The sequence below is a fragment of the Spea bombifrons genome, chromosome 9 (assembly GCF_027358695.1).
Source record: "Spea bombifrons isolate aSpeBom1 chromosome 9, aSpeBom1.2.pri, whole genome shotgun sequence".
NCBI lineage: Eukaryota > Metazoa > Chordata > Amphibia > Anura > Pelobatidae > Spea > Spea bombifrons.
The window spans coordinates 26,486,036-26,505,993 of record NC_071095.1 but is presented as its reverse complement, the minus strand read 5'-3'; the positions used below and the strand labels follow the sequence as shown (position 1 = coordinate 26,505,993).

Genomic DNA, 19,958 nt, shown 5'->3' with positions numbered 1-19,958 from the left:
ACAGCTAGACGTGTAGGGGATTGATAGATTTAGATGTATAATATGGAAGGATTCTGCACAATGCTGCCAGTGCGATCCCTGCATTCTCTAGCACATGCAATGAATGTTTATTGTGAGCAGAGACGAGAAGAGAGAAAAAAGCCTACCTTCGGAGCAGGACTTCCCGGTCCATCCCGCGGAACATGTGCACCCCCCGTCCGACGGACTGCAATGGCCTCCGTGTTGGCAGTAGCAGATGCTGGCGCAATCCTTGCCCCAAAATCCCTGAACGCAGGCTGTTTGTAGAGAGAGAAAGCATTACATGATCCACACAACCTCTCCTAGCATCGACATCAATCGGATATCGTAGACCTACAAACATTCCAAATGGCAAAAAAGGGATGCGTTTGCTTTGGGGGGATATGGTTAGAGAGCAGGCTAATGGCACAGGACTTTACCCAGACTTTTTAAGTGAGTCTATGTCCTATTGCTGGCTATTTGTGTAACTGAGTGAGGCATCCTGTAGAAGAATTATGTCATCAAGTAGCTCGTGGGAAAAGTCTGCAGGTCACTTTGTGATCTTCCCTTGGTTAGTAATGCATGGATATATGCTCCTTACCCTCTGAGCAATCAGTTCCTTTCCATCCAGGGAAACATTTGCAGGAGCCATCGACAGGGTTGCAGGTGGAGAAGTTGGAGCATTTGCAGATCAGGGCACATTTCTTGCCATATCGTCCAGGTGGGCACTCTGCAGCGGAAGAGCATGAAATACACGGGTCGGGTTACTGTGTAAAACCAGAACCTGAAGAATTCTAAGCCTGGAATGTTTAAAAGTCGGTGTCAGGCTCCATGTATAATGTTACGTTCATACTGTGTGAAAAGGATTCATTAATGTGTCTTGATATTGACTTGAGTAATTGTCTGAACCTGCCATGTTCGCTAATCGTCAGTTACTACGTAGATGAACCCTGTCTTAGTCTGGCAAGATGTTTTTAATCTGCCATTATGTGGCCCGTTACTGAGTTCAGGGAAAAGATAAGGAAGCTGGTCTTACGATTCTCACAGGTTTGCCCTTGAAAGCCAGCCAGGCAGGTGCACGTCCCATCCTCCGGAGAGCAGATCCCCCCGTTTTTACAGGCACACGACATGTTGCAATTCCTCCCCCAAAGCCCGTCTTCGCAGCTCTGGTCACATTGTATCCCTGCGGGAGAACGAAGAGAGAGACGCGACAATGTCATTATCTGTGGCTGGGAACGTTTACGTCACAGAATAATGTTTTGTGTGTAAATAAAAACTATAACTAAGTTTACTAATAGGGCGCCTATGGGCTCATTGATGCCCCAAACACTGCTGACTGATCCAGGTAGATTTACCGGGCATCCACAGCTGGAAATGATAGCATAAATAGGGGTTGCTTTCCCTTTGATTTCTGCCTTGTCCACTCACCTGTCCATCCTGGTAAACATTGGCACTGACCAGTGACAGGGTCACAGCCGTCGGAGTGTTTGCAGTCACAGCGCTGGCTGCACCCGAGCCCGAAACTTCCCGACTAAAAGCAGAGGTGGAGATGACAAAATTGTTGGTTAGCTTAAGATGCGGATAAAGCAGTTGGTAATAGGCGGTCAGCTCAAGCAGGTGGATGACTGCAGGTGGAAATAGCGCGGTATACGATAGTTATGCTGTATATGAGACCTCCACCGGTACCTTGCATGGCTGGCTGCACGTCTCCCCGTACCACCCGGCGGCGCAGGAACACGAGCCGCTGACAGGGCTGCAAGAAGCCCCGTTTTCGCACTGACACGTTCTGTTGCAGTTGAAGCCCCAGCTTCCCTTGGGACAGGGTAATGAGCAGTCCCCCTTTTGCCACCCTGTAAAAGGTAAAGGAAATAGTAAGCTGGCAAGACCGGGGATGCCTTCTCCTTCCGTACCAGCATGGATATGGAAGCTGTCCGAGGTGTACTAAATCACAGGGACTTACGGACCTGCTCAGAGATACTCTTTATCCTAAATTAATAGAAATATTGATCTAGAGGCATAAGCCTGTAGCTACGAAGTAAAAATCAAACGTCTATTTTAATTCACTTCCTTCAGTTTAATTCTGCTGTAAACCTAAAAGGTATTAACCCTCTGCCGTTTTTATGTTTTTATCAAATTAAATACCAATGAATGAAAATACAGAAGTTAGTGATACCATCGACAGCTTCTGACCTTCTTCTGACACCTTTTATAAAAGCACATGCTACACGGTATCCTCTTTCAGTGAAAGTCCATGATAATTATCAGTTCATATAATGAATAAAAATGATAATTTTTGAGTTGTCCTTTCTACCCAATAATTTATTTAAAGGGCGTTAGCTTGGAGCCTACCTTCCTTACACACACAGGAGCCGTCGATCGGGGAACACGAAAGGTAGTTTTTGCACTTGCAGGTCTGAGAACATTCTGGGCCATACGAGTCCTCTGGGCAATAATTTGAACACTGCGCACCCTGAAACAAATTCATTTCTCAATTAGTCACAGACTCCATAATGATTTATATGTTAATTTATGTGCTGATGTTTTGTTTTTGTGACTCGTAATTTCTGATACTTTTTTTGAGTGACTTGAGTGGAGGAAAAAGTGGAAATCCAGCATTGAATTTTTATTAACGACGTTTAAAAAACATAAAAGTAAAACTTCAAATGTTTTAATATAAACTTTTATAGAGGGTCTGCATGACTTAAATGAGAAAAAAATATAATTCTAAATTAATTATAATTATTTCTCAATCCAAGTTGTCTTTTTACTTTTAGATTTTTGATTGAAATGTATCCGTTGTTTTTTGTTATTTTCATGAATTGGTTTTACTTTTGTGTGTTTTTTTAAAATATTTTTTTATTGCATGTGTTTTATATATATATATATATAATATTTTTTATATTACACTGGATAATATTGGTTGCCCTTACCGTAAATCCAGGGGCACAGATGCAGCTCCCAGTCTCGCTGTCACAGGACCCCCCGTTGAGACACAGACAGGGCTCTTGGCAGTTCGTTCCGTAGGACCCCTGAGGACAGGTCTCGTTGCAGTAGAGTCCGGCCCAGCCGCTTTTGCACGTACATTCCCCGCTCATTGGGTGACAGCTGAACACAAATAGGGATGACATACAGGTGTGTGTATCTTGTCGTTACGTAGTGAAGCATTTAGGAGAAGAATAATGGATTTTGTTTAATTTAGCAGCGTCTGTATGTCCCATCAGGGTAATGGGTTCTTACCTCAAAGTGTGCAGGGGGTCACACCGACAGCGCATGTTGCAATGTACCCCATAGCGGTCAGGGGAGCACATTCGCTCCTCGCACTTCTCCCCCTGGAAGCCGGCCGCGCACATGCACGCCCCGTCAATGTGAAAACAGCGCACGGCGTGCAGGCAATCGCAGACCTCTCCGCAGTCCCTGCCGTATTTCCCAATTGGACACTCCTCCCGACAGCTGTGGACGGGGACCATCGTAGGGAAGCATAATGTATAGGCAAGGGAGAGGTACAATGTCAGGAAATTGAAATGCCGTGCAAAACAAAAAAAGGTTTCACAACCTGCATACAGAAGACAGTGGAGCTTAAATAATAAAACCATTATTATTCAGCCCAAAACTAAATGCCATCTGTCGAGGCAACGAACGACAGCAGGCAGGTACGAAGAAAGTATAGAATATAATCCTAACAAAGATTGTTTACTCTATTCTAGATCCAATTTAGATGAACTCTTTTATACGGTATCTCTTTAATTCAGTATGAGACATATTGGATGATATAGGAGATGCTTCTTTTACTGTAATAATTTATACAAACAAGCCCGGCTTCTGTTTAAAGCTGCCAATTTCTGTGACAACAGACCCTGTATATTGTGCTGACCTCCAATCACATGTGCAAACCTCAGAGACTGTTACTATGCTATTCAACGCTTGGCTTCCAGGCGCCTTAAGGGGATTTACAGCTGTGAGCTCCAACCTTTGCACTCATCATATTTTCCAGCAAGCTCTTGGCAATCAAATTTGTAAAAGTAAAATGTTATATCTTAGGATTGTCTATTAGGAATACTTTGGCAGACTAGAACTGTTATTTCTTCTAGTCTGGGGCGAGTGATATGGGGTCTATAAGATATGAAAGAACCTACGGGATCTTGAAGTATTTGTGTTCACATGTTGGAAAGGGACACTTATGCCAACATCATTATAATTAAGGTTTGATTGGTTGGTTATGTTAGAATAGGTTTAGAATGTTTGCCTTTTATGCTTTGTTAACATGAATTCTTCACTCACCTTCCCCCGGTGAAGCCCAGAGAGCAGTGGCATTGGCCGGTCCGTGGGTCACACTGCCCACGATTGTGACAAAGGCATTCCTGTTCACAGTTGGGTCCAAAGAAACCTTCTGGACAGGGTATGGAGCAGATTGGGCCCTGAGGAGGGGAACGTTAAATACAATGCATGGACGTTAGAAGAGGAAAGAATCTTCAAGAAGATATTGGTTTTATGGCAGGACAAATATTGCTCTATAAGGCCCGTTGAAGGAGAGGAAACCATGCCGGGGACTGGGTCCCGAAGAAAAATATACCAATAGTTGAGTATTTCAATACTGAATAGTAATTAAAACATATTTTAGACTATATTAGGACACATCTAGCCCTTGTGGTAAATGTGACACAGGGATATAGTGTGGATCTTCTAGGGCATTGTTCCTGATGTGGCGCCATCTTCACAGGCAGTCTTATTTTATTACTGTATTATGTGGCCACGCGATTTCGCATGTGTAGCCAACAGAAAAACATTGTGGTGATATTGTTAGTGGAGGGGAAAATCTCCCCTGAGGGCAACACCTCTGGGGAACCTTATGTTTTGACATTTCAAAAACTTATCATGACACATTTAGAATCGGAACACACGTCTTGCACTTGTCTCACGCGGAAAGCTGCAAGGATATCAAGCACTGGATCTTTTTGGCCACGTAAAACACAGATTATTTTTCTAAATTTCTCACCATCCATCCTGGGGGGCAGCTGCAGCCTCCAGTGCTCTGATTACAGATCCCTCCACTTTGACACGGACAGTGTTCTGGGCAGACGTATTTGGACGGCTGAATTTCTGTACAGCGGATTTCACAGCTGGGATCAGAGCAGAATATGATGATGATGATGATGATGAAGACAATAATAATATTCATCGTATGTGAACATGGCCCCTGGGGCTTGCTCTGAATTTGAAATATATATTGTTTGTGACTCAGACTCTATGGGGGGATATCCTTTAATATTTAGCTGCAACTAGGCTTCACCAATAACAAAAAATTCTTGCTTTTGCAGAATATTGGTTTGTAGTCAGCCTTTGTGACCTTGCTAATTTAATAATCTTTGTCTAGTGTCGGCTTTTTCTATTTTTTGTGTTTTTTTAAAGGTAAGCTAGGTACTTAGCGTGCTTAGTGTTTATAGTTGGTGAGGACTCACTATGGTCCTGTGTACCCCTCGGGGCAGAGGCAGGTCCCATCTTCAGGATCACATGCTGCCCCATTTGTGCACTGACAGTCGAGCGAGCAGCTGATCCCGTACGTTCCTGGGTCACAGGGTCTCTGGCAGAGGGGGTCCTTATAACCCGCTGGGCATATGCAAGATCCGGAAATGGCGTCACACACTCCATTGTTATGGCACGTACAGGTATCGTTGCACTTCGGACCCCAGACGTGGTCGCCACAAGCTGGAAATCAGAATTATTATTTAATGATTTGTGCAGAACAATATACGGCACACTGAAGTGGGAATTTTCAAGAGATCTGTGGTTTCAACTCCTTGACTTCTCTATTTATTGTAAAAGTCCAAGAGGAGCTTGGCTGGTCCTGTATAATGTATTGTGAAATGGGTGAGATTTCTTGGTCACTCATCATAGATTGAACTATACATTATGCAGAGCCAAATCCTTCTTGGAGAAGATCAATCCTAATGAGAGAAAAGGTAAGCAAGGATCTGAAGCTACAACTTTCCTGCAAACCTCGCTGTAGTCAATATGCTCCACAGTTCCTCCATGGAGTATAAAGCAGGACTCATAATTCATATCGTATATTATATACTTAACCCTTGAATAGCCCCCTAGATCCACTGACTATAAAAGGTAAGAACTGGGTGCCGCATGCTCAGAAATGGCTTAGTTGGATCAAATTGGAGTGGGCTCCCCAAATGTGGCTCTCCTAAAATACTTCACGTTGGAAACATAATAGTAGATACATTTTTTCCTTTTAAAAAAATATATTTAATTTTGAGATATGTCTTATCATCTATTCCCTGGTCTGGGGACCATGATCCCCTAAGCAAAATCTCTTTAAATACATTATCATTGTTGATAAGTAGCCATGAGCCTCCTTCTATTATCGGCTTCTGTCATAGATTTCCACTCTCATCACTACTCTGTAAGGAACTATTTACCTACGTGGAGAACTTTGCATTATAACAGCCGAGGAAGCCTGAAGTAGTCACTTTAACGAAAGGACCCAAGTGTTATTATGAGAACATTTCTATTTACATTTCCCAAAATAATTTCTCGTATTAAAAGTGCAGAACCCCTTCGGGAGATTAGAATGCGTGGGAACAGTTTGTCCTGACCACTAATATCTGTTTGTCAGGACTGTCGACGGTTAAAAGTTGTGAGATTGTACAAAATGATAGGCACGCTGCCCAAATATTTTAGTAAACCCCAAGGGTACTAAACAGCTATTTTAAATAAAAAAACTGTAGAATTATTCAAAAGCCTTTCCTGTTTAAAAAAAATCAATGGTAACACGTGGACCATATTCTCACCCCAAGGCTGATAGCTAAATTCATCTTAATTTAAATTGAATTTAGAGGCGGGGTGTTAAAGAAGAAAGAAAATTCATTGTCCTCTCACAGAGTAAAATGATCGTTTGGAAGTCTGGTGGGATTTAGTCTGGCGTTTTTAGAACAGGAAGAGGTTCAGGTTTACATTGCAAAAATAATAAAATATTATATAATAATGATATTATAATAATATAATAAAAAGTAAATAGCTTATCAAAATATTTACTTTTAAATTGGCAATGGAGCTACAAAAGGTTGTATTCTATGAGCCCAGGAGCGGCTCTTATTTTTTAAGTAATGATAACTAACTCAAAAATCACATTTTTGTTTTTAAGGGGAAAACATTTACTAAACTAACACAACATTGTCAGTGTCTCCCTGATTATCCATGCTAACAAATTCTAAAAGCAGATCTTTCACTTCTTCTACCTCTCCCATATTGTTAAGTTACTGATTGCATGCTTATTCCTCCTCATCATGTTATTAAGTTGCTGGTTGCTTCAGGCCATCTTTGGAAGGTGGGGTGAGGAGAAGGGAGAGAACTTCAAGACATTAAACTGATATTTACCAGTGTTGTCTCTTACTCACCACTGGAGCAGTCTTTTCCCCTCCAGCCCGGCTCACATTGGCATTGGTCGGGGGCCACACAGCGCCCGTGCACGCATTCCTGGGTACAATGAGCTGTTTAAAGAGATGGCAGCACTGTTAGAACAGGGCATTTATACAGGGCAGATACAGGAACTCGCAGCCCTTAGAGCACCAACACTTCCTTTGGCTTTGAAGTCTCGTACAGTCATGTCTTCCATTGTTTATTGTATTTTTTAAATTAGGATGAATAGAAAATATTGTTTACATTTCCATGTTGCCATCCCACCTACTATGCTGAATTTAACTTTTCCAAGTTAAATTAAAAACTTAATTTCTGTTTCTGCTGAACGCTAAAAGCTTTACCAGAAATAATTCTTTAGTCATATAAGATTTAGTTTCATCATTTTTAAGGGTATGCATTATGTGACACAAAAGCAGCCATTGATAGGCTGTTGCCTGGTTGTCAAGTTCCTAGCAGAAATGTATACAAAATACTATTCTTTTTCCAAAAAGTGTGATTTTTTACTCTTTCCTTTATTTATTATGAATACAGATTTCTTTGTTATGGTTGGAATTTGGCTGCGTCTCCAGAGAGGCAGCCATTTTAACACATATGGTGCTGCTGACCCGTCTTGATCGGCCGTGACCTCATTTTTTTGTTTTTTAATTTGCATCATCGGCAGCCTGTGTAAACCAATCAGAATCCCAGGTGGGAAAGCTGCTGTCGGTCAATAGAAGAGAGCAAAAAGGCAAGCAGGGAGCCGCTTCATGGTTTGCCAGAGTCAACAGAGAGAAATACTGAAAACCTCCATGGAAATATCTCTTACGCGGGCACAGAGCCTAGAAAATGAGTTCTTCTTTGAAAATCACTATCAGGATGCAGGATGGACGAAGCACAGCGATAAGAAGCCAGCAAATCCCTATAATTGTGTCTGGCATTTAGCATTTCTTCTCTAGTAGAAACACGTCAGCAGCCACTGCTTTCGCTGATATGGAGTCTGCCTCCCCGATTACGAAGAAATCACACTAAAACGCCTTTCCTATTTTAAAGAGACTCCTAAAACATTGAAATCTTGGTGTAAACATTACCATACAAGGATAAAGCACGGGAGTCTTGATTTGCTTTTGTTTTGTACTTTCCCATCTGAAAGTTAGGCTGGTGGGGGAAGATATTTTGCTTTGCACACCCAACTTCCTGCTGCATCCATTAGGAAATACTCGTAAGAGCAAGTGCAACAGAAAATTGTTTCCCCCAGTCTTTAAATAATTGTTAATTAATTATTGTGAAATTTCCCAGTGTTTCCCAGTTTCTCCTTTCTGATACAACAACTTAATCTCCAACATTCCATCTCGGAATAATAAACTTTGGTTCCTGCGCCTCTCTTTACAGCAAGATGATTCTCTCTTAGACGCTATTAACTTATAAGTGTATCATCAGCAGATGAAAACTACATTTTGGTTACCCCGCAACACTAACCAAAAGGCCGTACAATGAACCTGCAGCACCGTTGTCTCCTGGCTCGGCTTTCATGGTAATTGTCATGCGGCATGTGCCGACCATAGCTTTTTTTATTCCACTGTTTGAACAAATTTGAGGTCTCACCACCCCCAAGGTTTCATAGCAATTCTACAAAGAGTTGAGTTTTCTGTATATATGTGAAAGAGAAGGTCTTTGGAATATGTATCTGTCTTTTCATTGGAATGTATGTCTGTGCTTCCTAAAACTCCAGGGATCCCCCGTCATGATCAGCCTTACACCGGAGATTATTTTACTAATCACAAACAGAACAATAGCGACAAGGAGGTCCACAGCTGTAAGGCCGCCAACATGCAGCCGTATAATATATATATGTTTTTTTAAATAGACTTACGGACACAGATCTCATTACTTTCATAGTACCCTTGGCAACATCTGTATCTCTTCCTGTAGTCGACTTTGACCCCGTGCCGGTATGCAGTTCTGTATATAATCCTAAATAAAAAAAGATTTGCATCAATTAGAATGCTGGGTACCAGGATTATTTTGTGCTTCTAGTCCTGCCCCTGAAAGCAGAGAATAAAGAATATATCCATATGGAAGGCATGAGGCAACTATGTGATGCTGTTCTCTGGCTTTCACATCATGAACTAGCTCGGCTCAAGCAGGAGGGAGTAGGAGCTCAGAAGAGGTTTTAGCTGTGTGTAACCAGAACAGCGTAAATTGGCAAAGTTTTACTGTAATGTACCAAACAGTTATGGACCTCCCTCTTTATCAGTACTACCAAAATGTTTCAGCAGTGACCATTATTTGAGTTGGACGCAGCTCTAAAAAATATGCCTTACTTTTGTGGAGAGCAGGTCTTAAAGTAGTTCCAGGTGCCGTCACAAGAATCTGGCGATAGCTGGGTGTACGGGTGGGCATAAGCTTCCTTTACAGCTGTGGTGAAGCTAAAGAAGAGAGAACATGTTGGCACGAGACAGACCGTGGCTTCGGATGGATTTTACCAACGCATTTGGCAGTGTTTAAGATAAAACAGGCAACCGTTACCATCAAATGGCTAACTCTTGGCTGTATGGTTAACTTTGCCTTCTATTCTGGTATTGATTTTATTTCCAGGAATGTAGAATTGTTGTCCAGATACTTGTGTTTTGATCAAGGTCTCACAAATGATTCTGGAATAAGAACCAAGGAGGCGATACAGCCACAAATTTCTTTATAGAACAGACCAAAAAATGTAGGGATCACGGGTCCCTTGCTCTCAGGGTTTGCTGTTTTTTTTTTTACCTATACATACAGCGGAGATTGGTTGAAACCATGATCCCAGAGAGAATTTGCAAAGTTGATTATTAGTGTGTTTTCTTCACAAATATCCAACTCCCAGGTTATATTTTAATATTATTAGTTGTTTTTTTCACTTTACAAAATATTTGTTTTCTGTTTTGAAGGAGGCTCGTATACAGGATGGGAAATGATTAACCCCGAGTTGTCAGATTAATAGCAGGAAGATGTGAGAGGCAGCTGCTTCCTCCCTGTGTGATTCTAGCCCGGTGTCCCGACACTGGCCTTATGCTCATAAAAGAATATGCTGGTTAGGTGATTTTTTCTTTTACCTTTCCCAGTAACTGCAGACATTGGGGTCGTGTGGATTAAGTGGGAAGCCATGGGGAATAACGAGCAAGAACCAGAGGATCGTTGTCAGGGTAAACATGCCCAAACTCTTCATCCTACAAATAGAATGATAAAAAAATATATATCAATAATCAGCGATAATTGGGTACAATGTCACAGTGGGTTGGAAAAAGGGGTAAGTGATAGACAGTTCCCCCATGAGACATGGCAGTACAGATTTTTACATATTATTTTGTATTTATTGTGCAAAAAAAGTAACTTTGAATGACATTGTGTATATTTTTGTACAGTTTGCTTGGGGGGGGATTATTTTTGGAGCTGTTTTGGGTGTTGCCCTGCACTGAAACAGTTAAGATTTTTTTTCTGAAAACAAAAAAATAATCCATAGGTGATCCATGTGACCCTGTGCATGCTTATGAAATTAGCAATTGTCTTTTAACGGTTTCGGTGCTGGAAGGAAAGCAGGATAAGATCCCATTCCACCAATCAGCTCCCAGCAAAAACCATAAACACAGGAAGTCAGTGGAGAAAACAGGAAGTGGGTCCTAGGCGAGAGGATGTTATGTCGCTGAAGGCACTCGAGTAGAGACAGATGGAACCGTTTGGCTACTGGACAGAGAACTGTTCAGGAAAACATTCCTCTACGAAAGTCGAAAAACATAGGAATTCTAAACAAAATATTTTACCAATCATGTTTTGATATTCGAATAATAACAATGTACGAATTGTTACAAAACATTTTTCCCTTTCACAGCTTTTTTTTTTTACTTTTCTTTTTTAGGACTAATCACATCCGAAACCTTTAGCATTGTTTTTAAGAGGCTCAGGTCTTTGTGTACTGTCCATTTTCTCGAGAGCCGTCAAAATAATGTATGTTATATATGATACATTATTAAAGGAACAGGCAATTATTTGAAAGCCACCTTTTCTGGCCAAATCTCCAGTTTTAGTGATTACATTGAATACAAAACAGGACATAACTTATTAAGAGAGTGACTGTGGTCAGGTATAATTTTTTATTTATTACATTAAGTAACATAACTCAGGAAGAACGGCAAATGAACTATGAGAAGCCCATGTGGCTTCCATCAAATACATATGTTCTGTTTTCTGTCGTCCCTTAAATAAATGCGTGACCGTAAATCTTAAATTCCCTTTTCAACATAGAAAAAAATGAAAACTTATAAAATCCAAGTTTTCCCAAATGCATCTTCTCAAAAGGAGACTGGCTTATGTTTGGAGTTAATTACGCTCTATATCAAAATGTGACCAAGAACATGGGTTTTGTGATTATCTGGACCACCCAGTGTACAAAACGAATGGGGGAAAAAACATTATCTGTTTCTTATAATGATGGAGACACCAAGCCGAAGTGAAGTCTCTCCTCTTATGGTTCTTTGGAGAAGGTGGGAGGTAATGAGGGGTTTGGGCCCTGGGGTAGTACAAGAATTTGGGGCTTGGTAGGATACATTGATATGTTTCACATGTCTTGGATCTAAGCCCGTGGATTTCAGAGGTACGTTAAGGAGTGTCAGACATTGTGCGTAGGAGGACTATTCATTTATCAGCAGCCAGAGTTAGAGCACTGACTCTGCCGTTTCCTTGAGACATTTGGACACTCGTTATCCCAGAACTCCTTTCTGTATCATTTTAACCTCGTACCCCGTCCGGCTTCCATCTGTTCTTACCACTTATGCGGAATTGTATAGCATCAATCAGTTGTGAGTGTATGTGCCTCCGGACTCCCGGTTAGTTCAAGTGTTCTCTAATACAGTTTATGTAGAGTCAGCAATTTTTTAACTTGTAGCAGCCTCTGTATGAGACAGATATAAACCGGGGTCCTCCAGGTTGATTTAGAGTCCAGTGCCCACCACCCCAATCCTACATCTTTTTAATTCTTTCGTGACAATGATTTCTAGATTGTTCCTATGTAACCATTTGCAAATTTGCATAATATTACGAAGCATTCCATTTTATGGCTTTTGTTTTTTTGTTAATTCACAACATCTACAGTGACAGTTCCTTCTGAGCCAGAGATTCTGAGGAACGGAATGCTTCTGGTTATGTATTCCGTGTCTTTATAAGATGCTCAGAAGGAAATTATGCTTTCCAGCATCTTGTTACCAGCTGGCGCTAGTGTGGGAAAGTCGTACCAATTATTATATTCAGGTTTGTGACCGTGCCAGAGGCAAACTCAGTTCAGATTGTTATCGGTCATAATCTGAGGCATGTTAAAGGCACACTTCTGCGAAAAAATTGTTTTCATTTTATTTCTTTTTTTTTTACCAATAGCAGCTTTCATTTAGATGTTGCTGCAAGCTGTTTTGTGATTGAAATAATTCTTGCATTATGCTCATTTGTTTTCATTTGTGATATTTTCATAATCATCATTTTCTGTTTTATCTACTCCACTGATGCCATTGATACCTTGAACATCTTTTTCTGGAATACTCTGTTCCAGAATCTTATATCAGTTGTTCTAGATTCCTCCCTGTGTGCAATTGGGTTTATTGTGTGATACTCCTTATGCTTGAGTTCTTCAACTCACTTTTATTTTGTGAATTAGTACATCTAGTGCTGTGCATTCAGCCATTATAACACAAATCCCTTAGAATATATGCTGCGTTCATCATAGCAGAGATTAGCCAACAAAAACGTATTCAGGGTTCGTTCATTACTCAGCGGTGGGAATCTGGCAGAAGGTGACATTTTCTCACTTTGAGGTTTATCCGACGTCCACAGAGAGAAGACGATAATAGACTTCAGGAACCTGGTTGCAGAGATGCTGAAACCCTGCAAGCAAGTAGACGTGGCCTGGTTATTCCAACCAAGCTCTGTCCAAACCCTTCATCATATATTTTCAGCCCTCTCATTCTTCCGCAGGATTACTTGGATCAGCTAGTAAGACACATGGGAGTTGAGCATTACTAATGACCAGTCCTACTCAAGATGGAGACTCATTGCAACGTCGAGACAAAGGTTATTAGGACAAACCAGGCCAGATGTTCTGCGTAGGAGGTAATGACTAACATCTCCAGGAGGCGAGTTTAACATTAAATGGGTGAAATTCTTGTTTGACGCCCCAACTGGCAAAACCAACGTTTCCTTTTGACGTTGAGGTTTATTCCCAGATCATAAATTAGGTAAGGTTTATTCCCTCATATTATCTGGAGGGCAACCAGACGACAATACTTACAGAAGTTCTGGATCATCTTCGTAATTGTTAAACCGAGTTTCTGATCTGAGGTTCTATCAAGCAACAGAGTTTCCCGACACTCAACAGAAGCACAGATTCAACGACCAAATATCTGCTGACCCAAGACAAGAAAACAGCAAAACAGAAACTATTTTTTAAACAATATTTTTTATTTAACACTAGGCCAAATAAAAAAAAAAAAAAAGTCCATCCTAATTAGTATAACTTGCCTACCCTCTCTAGACAATTTTGTTTTGAAGCGGCCAAAGTATCGTTATTTGGCACAGAGTTCCATTCATTGTTCTCTCGATAAAAAAAATAGTTATATGCTGCCTACTATAAACATGGTGTAAGAACGTTCAACAGACTGCTGTGTTGATAAGACCACCTTTCAAACTTTGTATTAGAATTATCTTTTTTGTTTAATATGTACGCTGTTTCTGTGTCATCTGAAGGGTCTTTTTAAGGGTGAAAAGTTTTGTTTTTTTAATTTACTTTAGAATTTTTTCTTTGCTTTACTTTCACATAAGCTTCCAGTGAGGAAACAAAAAGATGGCCTATGTTATGCTGACAAAATCCAAGACAAAGTAAAGGATATATCGATGACGTAACAAGATAATCAAACTTCATACTGTAAATTTTCTGCGAGGAAAGAGGATTAAATCACATCTCTGTTTGTTCTTCCAAAAACTTTTGGCGTGGTAATGCAAGACATTCTGGGATCTGCACTTTAATCCATAACAGATTTAAGATTTATTTTTATATATTTTATACTTTATTTTAAAACAGCATTTCCCAAACTTATTTAGGGACTTGATGCTTTGTCCGTGTAAGCTTTGTCATGTTGAATTAACATTATATATAGGCTTATATAGCACCATCATGTTCCGCGGTGCTGTATGACATGCTGGCAACAATGTTTCTTACAAATGTATGTCTGCGTTTGAGAAATTGTCTTTTTATTTTTCTAGCTTTTGTTGTAAATGCGTGTTTTTTTTTTAACTTGGAATAATTGAAATGTTAGAGAACTCTGGACATTATCAGGATTAAAATAAAGTTGCTAATCTTAGATAATACTTCTCAGTAGACAGAAGATTTCGGTGAGACATCCAATTTTCCATGAAAAGGCGAAAGCGCGAGTTCATTAATAAAACTATATTTGACATTTCCGTCACCAGACGAGGAACGTTATATTACTTTTAAAGTTTACTTTCATGATGGTCACGAAATCAACTTTCACGATCAACTTTGGGACCCAACTTTTACTCCGAACATGTTGACCCTATAAAAAGAAGCAATCATGCTTATTTCCTCTGAATTCTAATAAGCATTTTTTTTTCTTATTAAAACACTTTTTTTTTATCCCAATTTCTCAACATATTTTTTTTCCTTCAAAACACGTTGACTTAAATATTTTAAAACAGTTTCAAATACCATGGTAACTGTTCTGTTGTGTGACGGAGGATGATTTGTTTAAACCGTGGGCTTTGTGTGGAACTGGTAATTCTAGCTCTGTGTGATTCGATTCCTGATCAAAACCAGATTGCTCGTGATAATCAGTTTCTGCGAGGGGCTTCTTTTTAACTCCCACTCATGGGTTTGCTTGGCGTTCTGCGCTGGACACATATGGGGTTTGGCGGAATTGTTTTAATTTCATGCTTTGGTGGAATAAATTGCTTTAATTGGAGCAGAAAGTTCTATGATTAGTGAAGTGAAGGGTACTGATGAGGGAGTATTTACTAAACAATGTAATTGCAGGTGAGTCAATGTTAACGGAATGATTAAACCCACTGGATTCTCTATACATATTAGAGGACCAACCCGAGACGCTACAGAGATCCCTTCATAAAGATAATGGCAAGTTTATTGAAAGTAAAAATTATAATTACTTATATATCACCAGCACCCTTATTGGACTATGCATCGAATCATCCTTTGCCCCACAAACACATATGGCATCGGACATATAATCTCTTTCTGGGCCAGATAAAGCAATATAAAATGTATGGCTTGCTATCAGGACGTGAACATTTTATGTACAATCAGCAAATTGCAAAAAACAAAAAAAAAAAAACAGCACATTTCTAAATAATAATGACTGATTTCCAGCAGGATCTGCCAAAGGAGTGGAGCGAGTGGGAGGCTTAGTGCCGATCCCTAATGCTCGCTGTGTGTACATGCAATCTGGTTCTAATTTGGACCGTTCCCTTCTGCTTGGAAAGCCGTCTGTAAGATTGCTACACAGCCAGCGTGCCTTTCTGTCCTTCCCAAAACATGACTTCTTCGTGGTCTGTTCCACATGATAATGAGCTGTTAAGCCTGGTGACAGTCGGCAAATGCGTTGGTGGGGCAGAAAAGTCAGACCGACGTTGCATTGAGGCAAATTAATACTTTGGCAGTCAGGGAATGGGGTAATAAATAACTGCAATAAATAATAGGGTATTTTTTTTAAAAAATATGAATGTTTTAATGTTGGCTTTTAGGGAGCCTGGACTAAGTGTGGGTTTATGTGCCAGTCTCCAGTTCCATTTACTGTCCCAGATTGGGGTCTCACACCCACCCCTGAGATGGCAGGCATGGTTAGGGCTCAGTCCTGCAATAGAGGGCAGCTGCTGGGTTCGGCAAGAAATAATAAACATCCATATAATCCAAAGGGATTGCGGGGTAACATTAAAATGCAAAGCCCATAGTCTAGACATCTTGATCCCATTAGGGACGTCTGATTCAGAGGACACTAGGATGTGCCATTTTTAGTAGACATGGAAAACACTTTCTGTTGACCAAGGTGGCAATGCGGTGACCTGAATACTACATATTTTACACCATATAAACTCATCATGGATATTTTCCATTCTGTTCAATTTTGTCTTCGAAATATATTGAAATTCTAGATTAATGTATCGTGTACAAATATAACGTGCCTTCTGATTTATATATGCAGATTATCCCGGTGTTGCTAAGAGCCAACACATTACGAAGCGTTGTACAATTTAAGTGGGATGTTTAACACATACAGACACATCAAGAGTTGGGAAGCCTGCCTGTGAGCTTGCCATCTAGCCTGTGAGATTGTTGATTTCACAAAGATCCCAAAATACAAGACTTTATTAGCAATGTTCTCAACGAAATGTATCCCTGGCCTCTGGAAACGGCACGCAAGCCATCACAGATGCTAAAAGATGACTGCCCCAGAGACCACAGATCTGCTTGTTATACTCATATGCAGAACATGTTAAACTCTATGACTCAGGAATGTTACCCCCCTCCCCAATCCCGTGTACTGGACCATGAACCTTTCTCTAGGGATTTTGGGGTGGGTGGTCTGGACCCACAAAACATTATCCTCCTGTAGGAGAGGTGTAAAGTCTGATTGAATGTGTTTCCTGCCTTCTGGGGCTTTGTTACCAATACGTTTAGTGAGAAGTATTATTAAGGGCTTAACAGAACAACCATTTCACTGTAGAAAGAAAAAATGTTACCTGAGGACAATTAGAAAACTTTCCCTGGTCCTAAATGTTCTCAGGTGGTTCTTTGGGCACCATAGACCTACTCAGACCTCCTGAGCCTCAACCTTTCCCAGCCTAGAAGGCTTAAAATGTTCTTCCCATTTATGGTTTATTACCATAAAAAGAGGACCTTGAGTTTGTTCTCCTGTGAGTTGGATCTGAGTTGGACTTTTAAATAATTAATGTCACTATCCTGAGAGATAGTGACCAGTAAGATATGTGTGCACATTGCCCCAAAGTACACACTCCATATAAAGGTCCACCTCAGCCTTTCCCAGCATAGACTAGCCATCTTCTCATTGTTACACAAACAAGAGGAAATGTTTATCCACAATTCATGTTTACTGAACAGTATTCAAGGAAAAAATATTCCAGAAAAATATCCAACATCATTCATCTATGGCACCCATTACCTCTAGCTCTTAAAACTAAAGATATGAAACGCACCGGGTATCAAAACGGAGAGACAACAAAATATGACGTGAATGTCTATCTAATGTAGGCTTCAGCGATATAAACATGGTAAGTCCATCAGTGTTTTTGGGATCCTGATTGCAGGACCAGTAAGTTGTTCTTTCCAGTCTGCCTCAAAATGTCATTGTAATTCCTTACGTATGGTATTCCAGGCTACGGTGGATGGCGAGCGTAGCGTTCAGTAAGAGTATTTTCCACTACTTAGGGAGGACATTTGTTTCTTTGAAGAACAGGAAAGCAGGAAGCCGTCTTGCTAGACACTGGGGTGGGGAGCCTACAAATTCTTTGCTGTTAAGACATATGAAGGAAGTGGAAGCCATCAGGTGGCGCTGCACGCAGCATTCTTTAATGACCGGATGGGTAACGAAGAACAAGCATAGTATCGATGACGTTATGATTATGGAATGTTAGACATCTCCAGAGAATAAATTCCTGCCCCTCATTATCCATCATATACTGCTGTGACAAGCAGTCTATATACACAATGTCGCTGCCTTATGACAGGATGGTGGGACCTCATCTTCAAACGTATCAAATTATAACAATATAACATCCAAAGCTGGGGGTCCCTATGCCACCAGATGACCTGTTAGAGTAATTTACATATGATGCAGGTTTGGCAATAATCCAATTATTTTTATTATAATTTCACTGATGACATCACGCCTGGCTCCTAACACGCTTTATTTGTGAGTGTTTTAGGATAATGTTTTCCATATGTTCTGACGTCTGATAGGATGGAGAGTAGTTGTTCTTATAAGAACCCACCATAGGCCTGGAGAGTAACAGATATTGGGGAAGTTTATTTCAATCCATTTCTTTTTTTTATTTAACCCATGTGCCCAAAGAGACGATGTATTACTCGGGCCCCACGCTCTGGCCTTTAGGCCTCTTCCCTTTAAATTTCGTAACATGCCTGGAATTCCTCCCCTCTGACTAATGGAATAACATTGCGTGGATATTCACGGTGACATCAGGCTTAGCGTTGCACCCAGTTTTGTAGAAATCTCATTTCCTCGTACACAGAAAAGCTTATCGCACCGAGGCCACGGGTCTTGTGCTGAATCATTTCTGCATTGTTTGTAAGTTCTATCACAGAACTCTGTAAAACCCTCAACATAAACTTTTTTTTGTAGGTCAGAGACCAATTTAGAATGTTTTTTTTAACACTTTAAGTACTAGAGGTCTTAACTTGATAAAAGCACTGGCTGTCCGCTTTGGGGGAATGGGTTATTGAGTTTGTAGCACAGTTGCTTTAGAACCTCCTTATCGCAGTTGCCAATTGTCCCAGTGTGACCATGATTGTCCTGTCCGTGGCCTCTATGTCCTATAGCCCACCAGTTCTGAAAACAGTCCAGATTTCTGAACTTTTTATGTATACTACAAAAATTGTCCTTTCTATTCCAGACAGAGTAACTTAATGAAGCCAAGAGCAACACGGAAATCCACGACTGACACAGTAAACTTAGGAGAGATGCTGATTGGCATCGGTGTAGCTATTTAATTGTATTTTAAGGCTGTAATCGCAGTTGGGTTTCAGCAAACCAGAGGCCACCTGGTCTGAAATCTCTTAGCTGTGATTGGTTGAAATCCGTTTTTACATTTAAACAAAAGCTTCCATAGAATTCAAGTGCTGGCTGCTATCAAGGACGGAATGGCAATGGTCGAGTGGCCCTGACATTTGAAGGCTGGTCTTATAATTTGTGGCCAGGCATATTAAGCTGGAGTGTGCAGTGATGTTGACCAGTGTCTAGGCATTTGCCCGGTGTGCCAGATGAAAGATAGCAAGGCTTATATCCTTATTAATGAAAAACTATTCATCTCTTCCTTTATTGTTCTAAAGAACCCAATTTACTATATGTTCTAATGTGAACTGAAACACAGAGAGAGAATATGCAGCCTAGTTATCATTTAAAGGGTTAAGACTCAGCTTTTCATATTAAACGTTTATTAACGGCCCAAGCACTCGGAAAGATGGTCACTTCCTGAGGCTGACAAAATATTTGTCACGATTTGATATGTGTTTCCATTCTGCTTTGTGACCCTTTGGCGTTCGTCTAATCTGCACTCAATGCGTAAAACAAGGACATATCTGCTAGCAGCATCCTGTCGCTTGCTCTTCAGACGTTAGACGTAGTCTAATTTACCCCTAAAACTTATGTCTTGATTGACGTATGACAAAGCTACTTGACTTCCCTGCAGGGGCTCGGGGGATGAACATCTAACATTACCCAGTAGCTCCACAGCAGAATACAGTGATTAAAAACTAACTG

The 19,958-nt window shown here is 40.5% G+C and overlaps 1 protein-coding gene across 1 annotated transcript in view; it reads right to left on the bottom strand.

Annotated features, from left to right (window-relative positions):
• The window catches only part of PEAR1 (platelet endothelial aggregation receptor 1), a 32,004-nt gene that overhangs the window by 4,718 nt on the left and 7,328 nt on the right, over positions 1 to 19,958 (bottom strand). Inside the window, exons 2-16 of the mRNA XM_053475288.1 lie at positions 10,491 to 10,604; positions 9,723 to 9,827; positions 9,272 to 9,372; positions 7,401 to 7,493; positions 5,454 to 5,700; positions 4,991 to 5,114; positions 4,276 to 4,412; positions 3,235 to 3,447; positions 2,928 to 3,102; positions 2,347 to 2,467; positions 1,684 to 1,847; positions 1,426 to 1,528; positions 1,034 to 1,180; positions 599 to 727; positions 147 to 275 (exon numbers count right to left, since the gene is read on the bottom strand). Of these exons, the coding sequence (XP_053331263.1) occupies positions 147 to 275; positions 599 to 727; positions 1,034 to 1,180; positions 1,426 to 1,528; positions 1,684 to 1,847; positions 2,347 to 2,467; positions 2,928 to 3,102; positions 3,235 to 3,447; positions 4,276 to 4,412; positions 4,991 to 5,114; positions 5,454 to 5,700; positions 7,401 to 7,493; positions 9,272 to 9,372; positions 9,723 to 9,827; positions 10,491 to 10,603 (2,101 nt within the window). The 5' untranslated portion in view covers position 10,604. The remainder of the gene's footprint in view (positions 1 to 146; positions 276 to 598; positions 728 to 1,033; positions 1,181 to 1,425; positions 1,529 to 1,683; positions 1,848 to 2,346; positions 2,468 to 2,927; positions 3,103 to 3,234; positions 3,448 to 4,275; positions 4,413 to 4,990; positions 5,115 to 5,453; positions 5,701 to 7,400; positions 7,494 to 9,271; positions 9,373 to 9,722; positions 9,828 to 10,490; positions 10,605 to 19,958) is intronic.